The 15,643-nt window shown below is 36.6% G+C and overlaps 1 protein-coding gene across 1 annotated transcript in view; it reads right to left on the bottom strand.

Moving 5' to 3' along the window:
- Window positions 1-15,643, bottom strand: part of NRG3 (neuregulin 3) — a 1,079,756-nt gene that overhangs the window by 15,932 nt on the left and 1,048,181 nt on the right. The window contains exon 11 of the mRNA XM_040485109.1: window positions 3,126-3,259. Within this exon, the coding sequence (XP_040341043.1) occupies window positions 3,126-3,259 (134 nt within the window). The remainder of the gene's footprint in view (window positions 1-3,125; window positions 3,260-15,643) is intronic.

Raw genomic sequence — 15,643 nt, 5'->3', positions numbered from 1 at the left:
GCTGTCCCCTTCCACTCTCCCGTCTCTTGTCTGTGCCTCAAATCAAGCCAGTAGAAGCCAGAGGACAAGGGAAACTGCTGCTCTTTCAGGGCACAGGACAAGGCCAAAAAAAGTAAAAAATAGATATGGGTAGGAGAGGTGCAAAAGAAGGGTATCAGCATCATGCTTAAGTATTTTCATAAGACTGCTATAGGGTTAGGGTTAGGGTTAGGGTTTATACAACGTGTTTAGCATGGAACCTGGTGCGTAGTAGGTGCTCAAGCCATGAGTTCTCCTGATCTCTCCACCACAAGTGACAACCCAAAGGCTCGTACTAATCACTGAAAACCCTGGTCTTATTTCACTCTAAAAATAATCTGCACATGTGCTCTCTATAAAAGAGTTATATGGCTAAAATATAATGTAGTACGTATGCCATGGCATAATAGATTTTTCTTTAAGAAGAAAGAGGATTTTTTTTCCTTCGAACTAAACATGAGAAATAATGGCTTTGAATTAATAGCTTTGTTATGAGTTATCCAAATAAGTCATATTTGCAGTGCACAAAAAGAAATTAATTATGCAGAGCCAGCCAAACTGTCACAACAACAATGTCTTCCAGTATGAACTAGTGACCCATCTTAAAAAACAGTTCCTCACCTATTGATCAATCAACTGTTCAAGCCTTCTAACCCAGTGGCTTTTGGGAAGTTATAGAGCAGTTTGCAGGATATATAAATCAGTGACCAGGTTATCAATCATGAAAATGTTTAAGTCTACTGCATGTTTTACAAAACAAAAGCTATGATATATTAAACTATAATTTACAAAGTTCTAAAAGCGCTTTATAAATCAACCCTTGCCTATATATCAGGACACAATGTATGACAACAAATACTGCAGTGCCATTGAACCAAACAAAAAGGAACACTTCTTAAAGATGACCTTATTTAATTTGTGAGTCTTTCCTAGAAATATAGTAGAAGCCAAGTTGAAGATGAGAGTATGCCAACAGACAAGGAGTAGGGGTAGGGTATTTGCAGCTCAAATACATTAGAAACTGTAATTCTTGGGGCGCCTGGGTGGCGCAGTCGGTTAAGCGTCCGACTTCAACCAGGTCACGATCTCACGGTCCGTGAGGTCGAGCCCCGCGTCGGGCTCTGGGCTGATGGCTCAGAGCCTGGAGCCTGTTTCCGATTCTGTGTCTCCCTCTCTCTCTGCCCCTCGCCCGTTCATGCTCTGTCTCTCTCTGTCCCAAAAATAAATAAACGTTGAAAAAAAAAATTAAAAAAAAAGAAACTGTAATTCTTTTTTTTTTTTTTTTTTAGAAACTGTAATTCTTTTTCATTTCAACTTTAAAACATTGATGGCATCATATAGTACTAGAGTAATATTATACATAATTATTTTACTCGGCTGGCTGGAACACCACTTCAACATGTATTATAATCAGCAGGAGAAATGTTGTTTTGGAGAAAATATCCATCTTATAAAAGGCTGATAATTTTGGACTTATTTTTCTAATTAAAGAACTTCCATTAGATCCAGTGAACTAAAATGCTCTTTTAACAGGCAAATATCTGTAAATGCCTCAATTGATATAAGCCAGAACTGGTGGTTAATAAAAGCAATTATCTAATAGCCAAACATATTGCAATTCCAAGTTGAAAATATTTAAACCATTAAAAAAAAACTTAGCAAAACTTTGGTATTTCAGTATCTACTCTTGTAGAATAAGAAAAAAAAACACCATCCAATAATGTGGATTAGTATTGAGAGTGAAAAACTCTCAGTAAATGTGGTCAGCTTCAAGAAAAATCCTTTTTTAGGGGACTCATTGAGAGTCAAGGAAGAAGATAGTTTCCTTGTATAATGCGTGTTTCTGTCATGGAGGTTTTCAAAACATTGGCTAGATATGTGAAAACTAAGGGTCAACAATATTTATCTGTCATTGCTGGGAACAACTTTTTTTTTAGGTTCTTTTTAAATGTATACTTGATATGCAATGTTATATCGATTTCAGGAATACAACATAGTGATTCGACAATTCTATACATTACTCAATGCTCACCACAATAAATCAATATTATTTTTTTATCTTATCCTTTTCTTAAATCTTTTCATATATGTTTTTAAAAAATGTTAAATACCATACTTCTCACTAAGAAAAGGATTCTTTTTTTTTCTTTTTTTTTTAATTTTTTTTTCAACGTTTTTATTTATTTGTGGGACAGAGAGAGACAGAGCATGAACGGGGGAGGGGCAGAGAGAGAGGGAGACACAGAATCGGAAACAGGCTCCAGGCTCTGAGCCATCAGCCCAGAGCCCGACGCGGGGCTCGAACCCACGGACCGCGAGATCATGACCTGGATGAAGTCGGACGCTTAACCGACTGCGCCACCCAGGCGCCCCAGAAAAGGATTCTTAAATCATTCCACAACGTCCACAAAGACTTGGGCTGTAGATTCAGTTGCATGTAAACATAGCATTAGTCCCAAACTTGGGCACTTGGTATGGAACAAAGACTTTCCATTTTCAGATTCTTGTATGTAAAATGCAGCATGTGACTGGAAGACGCTGAAGAACTTGTTTGGCCTCAGAATGTTATACAATTGATAAGAGAACTTTATTTTGGGCTTTCTCCCCCAAACAGCCCGATTTCTATGGTCAGCTTGCAAAAGAGTGCCACCCCATTGGTAACATCTTATAAACCCAAGGTTAAGATCAGCCAAGCTTCCTCTCCCTGAAAAGTTTTCCTTGTGTGAGAACCATGTTAGAAGACCTGGAGGGTGTCACATCAGCTACCTAGGGAAGAATTAGTCATTAAATTTGCAGACGGTGATAAGGCAGGCTAGGAAAAGTCATGTTTTTAATAGTTTTTCAGAATGCAATTGTTTCATTCACTGGTCTGTGTCTGCAGCTTTGATGGGTGTTGTTAATAATTCCTTCAGGCTTCTTATAGGGACATTGCTGCCTGCTGTTATCTTTGGTTTACTTGCTGTGAGCTGTTTGAGCATCCACTCCATGGAGAACTATAGGGGAAGCAAGAACAATCATCTCTTCTGAATAAGATTGCCATTCCTTGGCATGTGTTGTCCAGCATAATATATAGTGTGAACGTGCCCATTCCCACCATGAGTAACTACCTGTACCTGTGGTGTTTGATAGATTGGCTTCCTCTGTCAGGAGAAGGGACCTCTGGGAATGACTGGGGGCCGGCAAAACTTGACTCCATCATTTTCTCCAATGCAGTCACTGGATGCCTTTCCGCCTTTGAATACTGTGGGAAACCACATGCACAGAGTTGAGCTGGGGGATAAGTTGTGAGAGGAGGGTCTATCACACCATAGCTAGATATGAAAAAGTTGCCGAACTTGCCAGTAACTTGTCCACTGGGCACCTGAGCAGGAGAATGATAGAGAAATCATTTGCACCCCATTTCTCACACACTGAGTAGTCTATGCCCTCCCTCCAAACATTCTGTGCTTAGATAAAGGTCCATCCAGGAGGGTTCTTCACTTAGAATTTTAAATATGTCTTCTCATTTCAATCTACACCCATGGCACACTGTGCCTGACAGGCAAGAACACAAGTATTTTTTATTCAGTGTACATTTTATACGCACAAAAAATTAACTAGTACCTGGACTACTAGTAGTAGGGATTCAATAAATGCTGATTGAGTGAACCCCAGAAAATTCTCAGAATTATGGAAAATATTGATTCAGAGTTTCTGTCCACCAACCTCCACCATTCCCCTCCTTCAGCATTTACCAAGTAATTACTGTGTTTAACAAGAGAAATTTGTAAGCATTTCACTCTTTATTAAGCCTTGGTTTCACCTTTGTCATACAAGGCTCAGGAGACTTTCGGAAAACCTATAGAGGTGATACATTAAGAAAAACTTTGTCCCAAGGAAAGCATCACATGGCATCTCAACCAGGCAGCAAGTTGTCAAGTTTAATACTCTCTGGACACACAGCATTTGAACAAGCAACAAAGGCTAGTGAGTTTCTTTTCCAGAAACTCCACATAAAAACTATCCCAAGAAATGACATTTTTAGAGTGCTAACCAATCCAGGGAAAATTTCAAAGTCTGTATATTCATATCTAATGTATGAACAAGAATTTCAAAGAACAATTAACACAGATGCGCAATATACATATGAAAAGGTATACAACTGCACATATTTTGTAAAGGGATAAAATTCAGAATAGAGAAATTAAATTTCAAAAAGATCTAGTAAAGTTACAGATCCAAGAAAAGTAGACCTGGTACAAATATGTTGGGGTACAAATTTTCAATATGTTCCAAAATATTGAATGTACACACTCTTTGATCCAGAATATTACTCCTAGGACTTACCATTATTAGTAAAATTATAAAAGTTCAAAATGATATCATCACTACCGTATGTCAGTGGTACAATTTTTCCTTTTTTAAAGTTTATTTATTTTCTTTATTTTTTAAGTGTATTTATTTATTTTGAGAGAGAAGGGAGGGCTAGAGTAGGGGTATAGAGAGAGGAGAGAGAGAGAATCCCAAGCAGGTTGTTAGCACAGAGCCTGGTTGTGGGGCTTGATTTCATGAACCATGAGACCATGATCTGAGCCGAAATCAAAGTTGGATGCTTAATGACTGAGCCGCCCAGGTGCCCCATTTTTCTTTCTTTCTTTCTTTCTTTTTTTTTTGTGTGTGTGCAATTTTTAATAACAAAACAGAAAACAACCATAAAAACAGTTAGAAACAATAGAAATACCCACAAATAAAAACTATACAACTATTGAAAAGAATAAAATCAAGGTATAAAAAAGTATGCCTAGGGGCACCTGGGTCGCTCAATTGATTAAGTATCTGACTTCGGCTCAGATCATGATCTTGTGGTTCATGAGTTCGAGCCCTGTGTTGGGCTCTATGCTGACAGCTCAGAGCCTGGAGCCTGCTTCAGATTCTGTGTCTCCTCCTCTCTCTGCCCCTCCCCAGTCATGCTTTGTCTCTCTCTTTTTTTCAAAAATAAACATTAAACAGTTCGCATAATATGAAGGCATTTGCATAAATAAGGAAAATGCAGCAGATACACACATGTTGTGTGTATCTATCTATCTATATATATACATACACAAATGTGTATGTATATATATAGAAACACACACATATATTTAGCTTTATGTATATATGTGTGTGTGTGTGTATATATATACACACACACAAAAACACATATAGATTTTGTATGTGCATATATATTTATGTGTGTGTTTGCATGTCTGTGTGTTTCCCATGCAACCACACAGGACACAGATGAAATAAAAAAAGGAAAATACACTATGAACTGGATGTTTTCCTTGGGGAAAGTGTGTCAGTGGATATGGGCTATTGAGACTAGGCAAAATGTCAAGGTTATGTATCTAAACTTAAGATGGCAATCTCTAAATGTTTGCTTTTTTAAGTACTTCCAAAACAAACCACATAGTGGCAGTAATAACCATGTCTTGACTCATAATCTACAAAGTGGATTTAGAGAAGTTGGTCAGACTTTTTGCAAAATGGAGTAAGTTGACACAGAATAAAAAGAAGATATGGAAATAATTTGGAAAAGATGGTTATTGTCAATAATCCAAAATTTTAAAGATCCAAAAATGATGTAAATACCTTCATGTGTGCTTTTTTTTTGACTGATTAATGTCAATTATTACAAACCACCATGGGAAAAGTGAATTGAATGGACATGTTACTGGAATGTAACCAACATTGTGACCTTCCATTTGACTTTCAGGTTTTATAAAAGACTGACTAGGGGTTTGTTTGATTGTTTGTTTTTTAATCCCAATTTCTTTAACATTTATTTATTTTTGAGAGACAGAGAGAAGCAGAGTATGACAGGGGAGGGGCAGAGAGAGAGGGAGACACAGAATTTGAAGCAGGCTGCAGGCTGTAAGCTGTCAGCCCAGAGCCGGACGCAGGGCCCGAATTCACAAACTGCGAGATCATGACCTGAGCCGAAGTCGGATGCTCAACCGACTGAGTCACCCACGCGCCCCTTTAATCCCAACTTTTAATAAATTCATTTAGAAGACAAACTTGCTTGGAAGTCTCAGCTACAGAAACAAGTGATATAATCTAGAGGTATCTGTGTGAAATGGAAGGAGGTAAGTCTGTGCTCCTCCAGAGGTCTGTGGGGGCAATATCAACCAAGTGTTTCTGGAGCATCTAGATTTTCTAGAGAAATCACTGAATCATTGAAAGTCAGCAAGCCATTCATTTTTTTTTTTTTAAAGCAATGTATGCCAAACAGACTAATTATGTGTTGGGGCCATTAGTTCAGAGCCTCTGCCTTTTGGGTGTGTGTGTGAAATTCCAATTGGTTTTTATTTTATTTTCCAGTGTAGTTAAAATACAGTGTTATATTAGTTTCAGGTGTGCAATATGGTGATCCAACAGTTCCATGCATTACTCAGAGCTCATCAAGATAAGTGTGCTCCTAATCCCATCACCTGTTTCATCCATAAGGCACCAACCTCCTCTCGGTTTGTTCTAGAGAATCTGTTTTCTGGTTTATCTCCTTTATCTCCTTTGTTTATGTATTTTGTTTCATAAATTCCACATGTGAGAAAAATCACATTGTATATGTCATTCTCTGACTTATTTTGATTAGCATTATACTCTCTAGCTCTATCCATGTAATTGTGAATGGCAAGACTTCATTCTTTTTTATGGCTGAATAATATTCCTGTGTGTGTGTGTGTGTGTGTGTGTACATACCTCATATTTTCCTTATCCATTCTATGGACAGACACTTGGGCTGCTTCCATAATTTGCTTATTGTAAATAATGCTACAATAAACATATGAGGTGCATATAGCCTCTGCTTTGAATGAGATTTTTGATCATGAAAGCTAAAAGGCTCTTTTTCAAAACCCTGGATGAAAGTTTTGAATAGACTCAACCTCTTGGTTTGCTTATTTATAGTATCTATAATAGATAATATGTTCTAAATCTTTTCTTTCAAATGCTTGCATTGTTGTCATACAGTTGCTTTCAATTATACTATTTTGGTCAATTAACACAAATTTGTTTTCAAAATTTATTATTTTAGATTTTTCCTCTCTCACACAGACTTTATGAGAATCTTTCATTAGTGGCTATGCTTAACATGAGATTCAGGTTTAAGTTGCTGTATTCCTATCCAGGGTTGGTTGAGACATATGGAACACTAAAAATATACAAATAATTTGGTAATCCTTCAAACTAATATTCTATACATATTGGTTCAAATGAATTTAGAGATATATTCCAGTTTACAGTTCTGACAAATAAAGAGCTTAAAAATTGTCATTCCTGTCCCTACAATAAGAAAAAAGCTGAACAAACTGAAAATCAATGACTGTTCTTATAGCCATTCAGTAATTGAAGTTGCATGACAAACCACCACTCTGAAATCTGGACAGACAAGACAATACAAGAACTATGGTCAAGATCAGCTTACCTAGAGCAGAACAAAGAACCAAAAAAGAGAAAAAAAATCATCTCATATCTGACATGGGTAGGGTGAAAGTAACCATTTTGAAATGGCTGTTTCTACATGAAAAAAGACATTATCAAAGCATTATATCACCTGAGGGAAGAGTTTCCCCCCTGAGTCCCTGCTCCTGTAACCTTCCTGTCTCACATAAGGGGGAAAAAGTGAAGAAACACTTCTCATGGTCATAGGCCAGTAAAAGAGTGAAATATAATCATAAGATTATAGATGAGTTCCCCTCCACAGCTCCTTAACACCACATCAGTAGGACTCCTCTATAATAACAGTAGATTACAGCTGACAAATTATAAGACACACACTCTATTTAAGAAGGAGTTCTTAGGAGAACCCAAAGACACAACTAAACACAACAAAACAAACAAACTAATAAAAGACATTAGCTGATTTTAAAGCCCCTGGCATCTATAGCTAAAGCAAACATTAAATGAAACCCAGTTGCTATCCAGATTAACATAGAACCTACACTAAACATGTATTTACCTGAGGTCTACTCAACGTATCATGTTTACCTTTTAACAAAAAAATCTAAAGGCATACTAGAATATACGTATATTTAAAAAATGAAGTCTGAAGAGACAAAGTAAGCACCAGAACTTGAATCAGGTACCATAAAAGTGTTGGCGTGATCAGACATGGAATTTAAAATAAGCATGATAACTATGCTTAGGGCTGTGAAGGGAAAGGTAGACAGCATGCAAGAACAGATGAGTAATGTAAGTGGAGAGATGGAAACTGTATGAAATATTCAAAAGTAAATCTAGAAATCTAGAAATAAATAAAAAATGCTGTAACATAACTAATGAATGCACTTGATAGGCTCATCATTAGATTGGACACAATCGAGGAAAGAATCAGGGGAGCTTGACTATTAATCAATAGAAACTTCCTGAAATGAAACACAAAACAAATACTGAATATTAAAAAAAAAAAGGAAGAAAGAAAGGAAACAACGAATGATAATACTGAAAACTATTGAGTAATTTTATATAGTATAACATAAGCATAATTGGAGTTCCTAAAAGAAAAGAAAAAAAAATGGAGCAGGAAAAAGATTTGAAGGAATAGTGAATGAGAACTTTCCAAAATTATTGACAGACATCAAACCATAGATACAAGAAGCTCACAGAATACCAAAAGACCATACAGAATAAATACCAAAAAAAATCTATATCATAGCATATCATATTCAAACTGTATTTTTAAAAGGAAAAAAGAAGTAAGGAAAGAAAAAAATAACACAAAGATAAAATGCTGAAAACAAAGTCAAAAATTAAAAAAATAAATAAAACCTTGTTTATAGAAGAAAAAGATAAACAAATACCGTGGAATTCTAACCAGAAATCATTCAAACAAGAAAAGACAATAGTAAAACACTAAAAGTGTTAAAAGAAAGAAATAGGGGGTCATGGTTGGCTCAATCAGTTGAATGTCTGACTCTTTGATTTTGACTCAGGTCATGATCCCTGGGTCATGGGAATGATCCCCAAGCTGGACTCCATATGGAGCCTGCTTGGGATTCTCTCTCTCCCCAACCCTCTCTACCTCTCCCCTGCTTGTGCTTTCTCTCTCTCTCTCTCAAATTAAAAACAAAACAAAACAAAAAACACCAAACTGAAAATATATCTCTGGTTTAATTATCTTTCAAAAATAAAGGAGAAATATAGATTTTATAGACCAACCAACAAACAAAAAACCAGCAGACCTTAATTTCATCACCAGCAGACCTTAATTTCGTCACCAGCAGACCTTAATAGAAGCTCTTCAAGGGGAAACAAAATGATATAGATCAGAAACTCAAATCTACATAAAGAAGGAAAAATGCCTAGAAGTAATAAAAAAAGTACATTAAAATATTTTATTTTTCTTAATTAATAGATCAAATAGAAAAATGTTCAAAATAATAATATATTTTTGATATAGTATGTACATAAATGATTGACAGCAATTTTATAAAGAACAGGAGAAAGGAATTGAGGATACTCTGTTATAAAATACCTGGATGAACCATGAAATGGTAAGGTGCTATTTGAAAGTGGACTTAGATTAATTGTAAATCCATATTGTCAAATCTTGGGTAACCACTAACAAATTATAAAAAGAAGTATAATTGGGATGTTAGGAGAGGAAAACAAATGGAATCATACTAAATAACTAAAACCAGAGAAGGAAGAAACAGAAAGAACAAAAGAAACCAAGAACAGGTGCAAAGAATTTAAAAGTTATCAATATGGAAGATATTCATTGAACTATATCATTAATCACTTTAAATATGAATGGTCTAAATACATCAATTAAAAAACAGAGATTGGGGCGCCTGGGTGGCTCAGTTGGTTAAGCGTCAGACTTCAGCTCAGGTCATGATCTCACAGTCTGTGAGTTCGAGCCCCGTGTCAGGCTCTGTGCTGACAGCTCAGAGCCTGGACCCTGCTTCAGATTCTGTGTCTCCCTCTCTCTCTGACCCTCCCCCGTTCATGCTCTGTCTCTCTCTGTCTCAAAAATAAATAAACATTAAAAAACAAAACAAAACAAAAAAACAGAGATTAAAAGCCTGTATGAGAAAACAAAACCCAACTATCTGTGGTCTACAAGAAACCCACTTTAAATATATAGGTCAGATAAAAGTAACAGAGGAGATAAAAACATGTTATACTAATAGTGATCAAAAGAAAGCTAGAGTAGGTATAATAATTTCAGACAAAGAAGACTTCAGAACAAGGAAAAGTATTAGGGATAAAGAAATATTTAAAAAGTATCATTTACCTAATGATAAGGGGGCCAGTTCTCCAAAAAAAGATAAAACAGTTCTTAATATTTATACACCTAGCCACAGAGCATCAAAATACATAAGGCAAAAACTGGTAGAAGCTCAAGGAGAAACCGACAAATCCTCTATTATACTTGGAGAGCTCAACATACATCTATCAGTAACAGAGGTTTAGCAGGCATAAAATCATTAAGGATATAGTTGGGCCACATGGCATGTTCAATCAACTGCATCTAATTGATATTCATAAAATACTTCTAAAACAGCAGACTACATGTTTTTTGAGCTCACATTCATCCAGATAAATCGCGTTCTTGGCCATCAAATACATCTTAAGAAATTAAAAAAAAATTGAAATCATAAAAAGTATATTCTCAGGCCATATTGAAATTAAGCTAGAAATCAATAGGGAAAAGACAGAAAATCCAAAAAACTATTTGGAGATTAAACCACATACTTGTAAATAACAGAAAGACCAAAGAAAATGTCACAAGAGAAATTTTAAAATATTTTTAACTAATTGAAAATGAAGATACAACATATCAAAAGTTGTGGGAGGTAAAGGAAGCAGTGATTAGAGATAAATTTGCAACATTAAAGCCTTATATTTGAAAAGAAGAAATATCTAAAATCAGTAATCTGAATTTCCACTGAAGGAATCCAGAAGAAGAAGAGTAATTTAAAACTGAAACAAGCAGAAGAGAAGTAATAAAAGTTAGAGAAGAAATTAATAAATTGAAAACAGGAAAAGAATAGAGAAAATCCACAAAAGCAAAGCTGATTCTTTGAAATGATCAGTAACATTGATAAACCTCTGGTCAGTCTAACACAAGAAAAAAGAAAAAAAAAAAAAGGAAAGAGGGGTGCCTGGGTAGCTCAGTCATTTAAGCATCAGACTTTGGCTTTTGTTGTGACCTCACGGTTCATGGGTTTGAGCCCCGCATCAGGCTCTGCGCTGGTGGTGTGGAACCTGCTTGGGGTTCTCTCTATTCCTCTCTGCCCCTTCCTCACTTGCTTTCTCTCTCTATATATATATAAATAAATAAGTATGCTATAAAAAACAAAAAGAAAAGATTTTCAATAACAGAAGTGAAAGAGAGGCCGTCACTACTATTCCCACAGACAGAAAAAGGTTAATATAAAGGAACTCTATGAACAACTCTATGCCCTCAAACATGATATATTGTTGAAATGGACCAGTTCTTTGAAAGACACATGTCATTAAATTTCACACAAGGGGAAATAGGCAAATTTAATTGCCCTATATCTATTAAAGAAATCTCTCTCTTAACAAAATAAGTATTATTTAGAAGGTCTGGAGATCCCAGGAAGGCATACCGACTACTAAGAGAAATGAACTGTATTACAAACATATGAAAGAACATTAATGGGAGGTGGGTATCAGGGATATGCTATCCCAAGTAACTTTGGAAATGAGTAGAATCTGTAGACTAAAGGTAAAAAGCACCGCTCATAAGCACTATCTGGTTGCTAGATATATCTTTGATCTGTCTGCTGAGAGGGCCTAGAAGAAAGGACATACTCAAAACCAAAACCTCCAAAAAACCTACACTGAATTGATGAAACATATCAAAAGGAGACAAAGACCAACTGAAAGAGACACCAAAGCCAAATCTGAAAGAAGATATAAAATAAGAAAAAAGTATTTATTGAATTATAACTCAAATTATAAAATAAATATCCATAAGTTCAGACTCTTAGATAAATAATGGAATAAATAAATGAGGAACAAGAGATAAACTCTTTGCAGTAGCATTCCACATAATGTATGTAGATAATCTGCCTTCACAAACGGGGAGCACTACTCTTTAAGTGTGGGCTACACAGAGTTACTTCCTTCCAAAGAGAACTCTATAGAAAGGGGAGGGAGAGTAACATCACACTGGAGACTCCTAGCAATTATTACCTCAGAGGACAATGGAATCACCAACAGTGATTAAGTCAAACTGATAATGTGTGATTTTGATATGAGCAAATGATTTGGCACTTTATCTCTGTTGTCTTTCTCCCTGCACCCCATAACCCCAATCTAATCATGAGGAAAACATCAAACTAATGCTAGTAGAGGAGCATCCTACACAATACTTGACCAGTACTCGTAAAAACTGTCAAAGCCACTAAAACAAGGAAAATCTGACAGTCACAGCCAAGAGGAACCTAACAAGAAATGACAACTAAATGTAACATGGCATTCTGGATGAAATCTTGGAACAGAAGCAATTAGGTAAAAACTGAGGACATCTGAATAGACTATGGATATGAGTTAATAACAATGCGTGTCTGTGGGTTTTAATTTTAACAAATGTACCATGCGGGTGTACAATGTTAATAGGAAAACCCGAGTACAGGGTATATGAGAACTTATTGTACTATTTCTGCAACTTTTCTGTAAATCTAAAACTTTCCCAAAAAATCTACTTTAAAAATAAAAAAATAAAAGAATTTTTAAAAAGCAAAAAACACACATGAGAACAAGAAGAAGGAGTGGGGAGGAGGAGGAAGGGGTGGAGGAGGAGGAAGAGAATTATTATTTAGAGACTGAGCCTCCCTTTATTTTCAGCCATAGGCTCTGAAGGTGTATAATCCACTCAGCAAAACAGCTAGTTTGCACCTACCTCCTTAAAAGTAGCTTAACTGACCAGGATTATAGCCTTTGGACATTTTATGCTCTATGCTGAAAGCATTTATTATGGCCCCTTCCAAAATTTATACATTTCCACCCCTGGAAGGAGTTACGGGCTGCACAATTTTATCCATCAGATAATATCTCCAAAAAGCTACCTGTCTGGTTCTTTCCATTAACATTTCTGTACAATGTTACAAAGATGGTAGTTGATTCCATGTTCTTTCCTGGCACTCATGCAGATCTTGACTTTTTGTGTGTATACATGTTTTGTTAAAATCTCATTCAGTATAATGTACAAAATGTCACTTTAATACCTCATAAGGAGATGCCTCAGTCCTTTCACTAGCCCTTTCAACATGAGCTGAAACAATTTCCTTTTAATCATGCACAGAGGCCCTGGTCAATACTGTTATCTCTTAGGGAAGCACTCAACCCGACTGGCTTTCCTGAAAGCCCACCTTGTGGCTGCTTCTGGGTGCTGAGGACATCCACTGTTGTTTGCACCATCACCTGCCTTGCTCCTAACACATTGTTGATGGTGCGCTGAAATCAATAGACCTGTCAAATGAAGCAGGTGCATGTTGGAAGTAGAGCAACGATGTTTCCAGGTCTGCCCAATGCACGCAGCAGGAGTCAGAAGGTTAAATAAAAGCATGTCTGTGTTGGAAAGCAATGATGACACAGCTGATAATCACCTGGTCTGGAACCCCAGGCAATAAAGGCAGGAAGGAGGTTATTTTTAAATGGTTTTAAATGTCTGTCTCTCTGCATTGCTCCCAGGTCATCTATGTCTGTCTCAAAAAGTTCTTTACTAGAAGTCTGACTTAGGAGCCCAGAGCATGGTGAAAATCAGCAGTTATGGGATAATTCAAAGTGTGATTTCTTATGCAAGTAATTAAAAACAATTTGACTCCAGCTGTTATGCTGGGAATTTCTGCACCATATCCCAAGCAGGAAGAGCTATACAATTGCAGTCAAACTTCAGCCCATTTCCATGGAAACACTCTTTCCACACACTGGGCACAGCAAATACTCCTCCTCACCCCTACCACCTACAACCCACCATCCCACCTCAACCAAGTGCCCCATTCAGCTAGGTGAATTGAGCATGTGTCATTAGCATTCTGTTTTCTGAGAGAGCTCTTTGCTATTACTATATTGTCAGATCAGCTCTCAGACCCGCCTTCCATAAGCTCTGATGGGACTGTTCACTATTGACTGGAAGCCTTGGCACATTTGTTTGTGGGATTCTATCACTTATCATAATCAGTAAGGACATTGTCATTTAGAGTTATCATTGTATACCTTGTCCTTAATATAGTGCCTAGTCCTTACTAAATATTTAATGTATATTTGAATAGGTGAATGTATGAATCTATAATGAATCAACAAGTTAAAATTTGATATTTAAAACAAGACATCAGGTTTTAGACTAGAACTATTCAAAGTTAACTTTGATTCATGCTATAAAGAATTACTTCTTCTGACCAACCCCCTTCAAACTATCTGATGAACTTCAACTCACTCCCAAGACTCTGTTCCTATGTCACATATTTTGGGCAGGATTTATTATTCCCCCAGACAATTCCGGATGTCCTTTTCCATTCTCTAATAGCACATTCACTTAATGTGTCTACATCATAGAAAAACTGCTGTGTATGCTTACGCTCTTGTTTCTACCACTATCCTGTGAGCTCCTTGAGGCCACGATCCATCTCTTCTGTTTGTATTTTTCAAGCTCTTCATTCAGTGCACAGCATAGAGAAGTGTTCAATAAGTATTACAGAATAAATGGATGCCTCTCTCTACCAATTATCAAGGCTGTGTTAGGCATTAAATTCTTTTTATTCTCCTTATGGATGCAAATATTATCTTCCAATTCTTCCTCACTGAATGTTCCTCCCATATAAACTATCTTTCCTAAGATGGTTATTGAAAAAAAGGTGGGAAGGGGTATATAATTTTAGTCCCTAACTTTTCACTTACATATATTTTCTCTTGATTTTAGGAGAGAGGACTGGATCATCTCTCTTTTAATGACTTCTCTTTCTGATCCCTGAATCAGGCTGAGAAGTGTCACTCCCTTGGCCAGTCTAGAGATTATAATGCTAGCCCCAGCTTGCTTGCACGCTCTCTCTCTCTCTCCCTCTCTCTTCTCCAGGACACAGTTAAATGAGGTCAGTTCATCTCTCTGAGTCACAAATACTTCATTTTGTAAATGATGGTAAGGTGCTAGGTGCTTGTGAGGCATTGCCAGGTCTAGTTCTGCAGCCTCTGAGTGGAGTGTTTCCAGAGTATGATGCTGCTTCACTGGACTAGGTGTTTCACATCTTGTTAAATGACTGTAAAGTGAAACCCTTCCCCATGAATGTTTAATGAACTTAAGGGAATGCCAGACGCAGACTATTCATTTGTTAAACACTGCAATTTGCAAAGAATTTCAAGTAGTTAACTAGGGATTCAAGATAAAATAAAGACAGATTTGCCTGATATGGTGTCCTACTCTGAAATTTTCCCTCCAAGGATTATAGTGTACCTGGATAACCCATGCACCCTCTGTGTAGTAGAAATAACCATAGAATTCCTATGCTAGGTGTTCAGAATTTCCTAAGGGACACATCATGCAGCTTGGACCTTGGACTCTGGATTTCCTCACTGCCCTTGACATTTGGGAAGGGTAATTTTCTGGGCATTGTGGGATATTTATCAGCACTTT

This window comes from Herpailurus yagouaroundi, unplaced genomic scaffold (assembly GCF_014898765.1).
Source record: "Herpailurus yagouaroundi ecotype Mexico unplaced genomic scaffold, PumYag 163, whole genome shotgun sequence".
In the NCBI taxonomy this organism is placed as follows: domain Eukaryota; kingdom Metazoa; phylum Chordata; class Mammalia; order Carnivora; family Felidae; genus Herpailurus; species Herpailurus yagouaroundi.
Note: the sequence above shows the minus strand (reverse complement) of the source record. Positions and strands in the feature narration are given on the sequence as shown.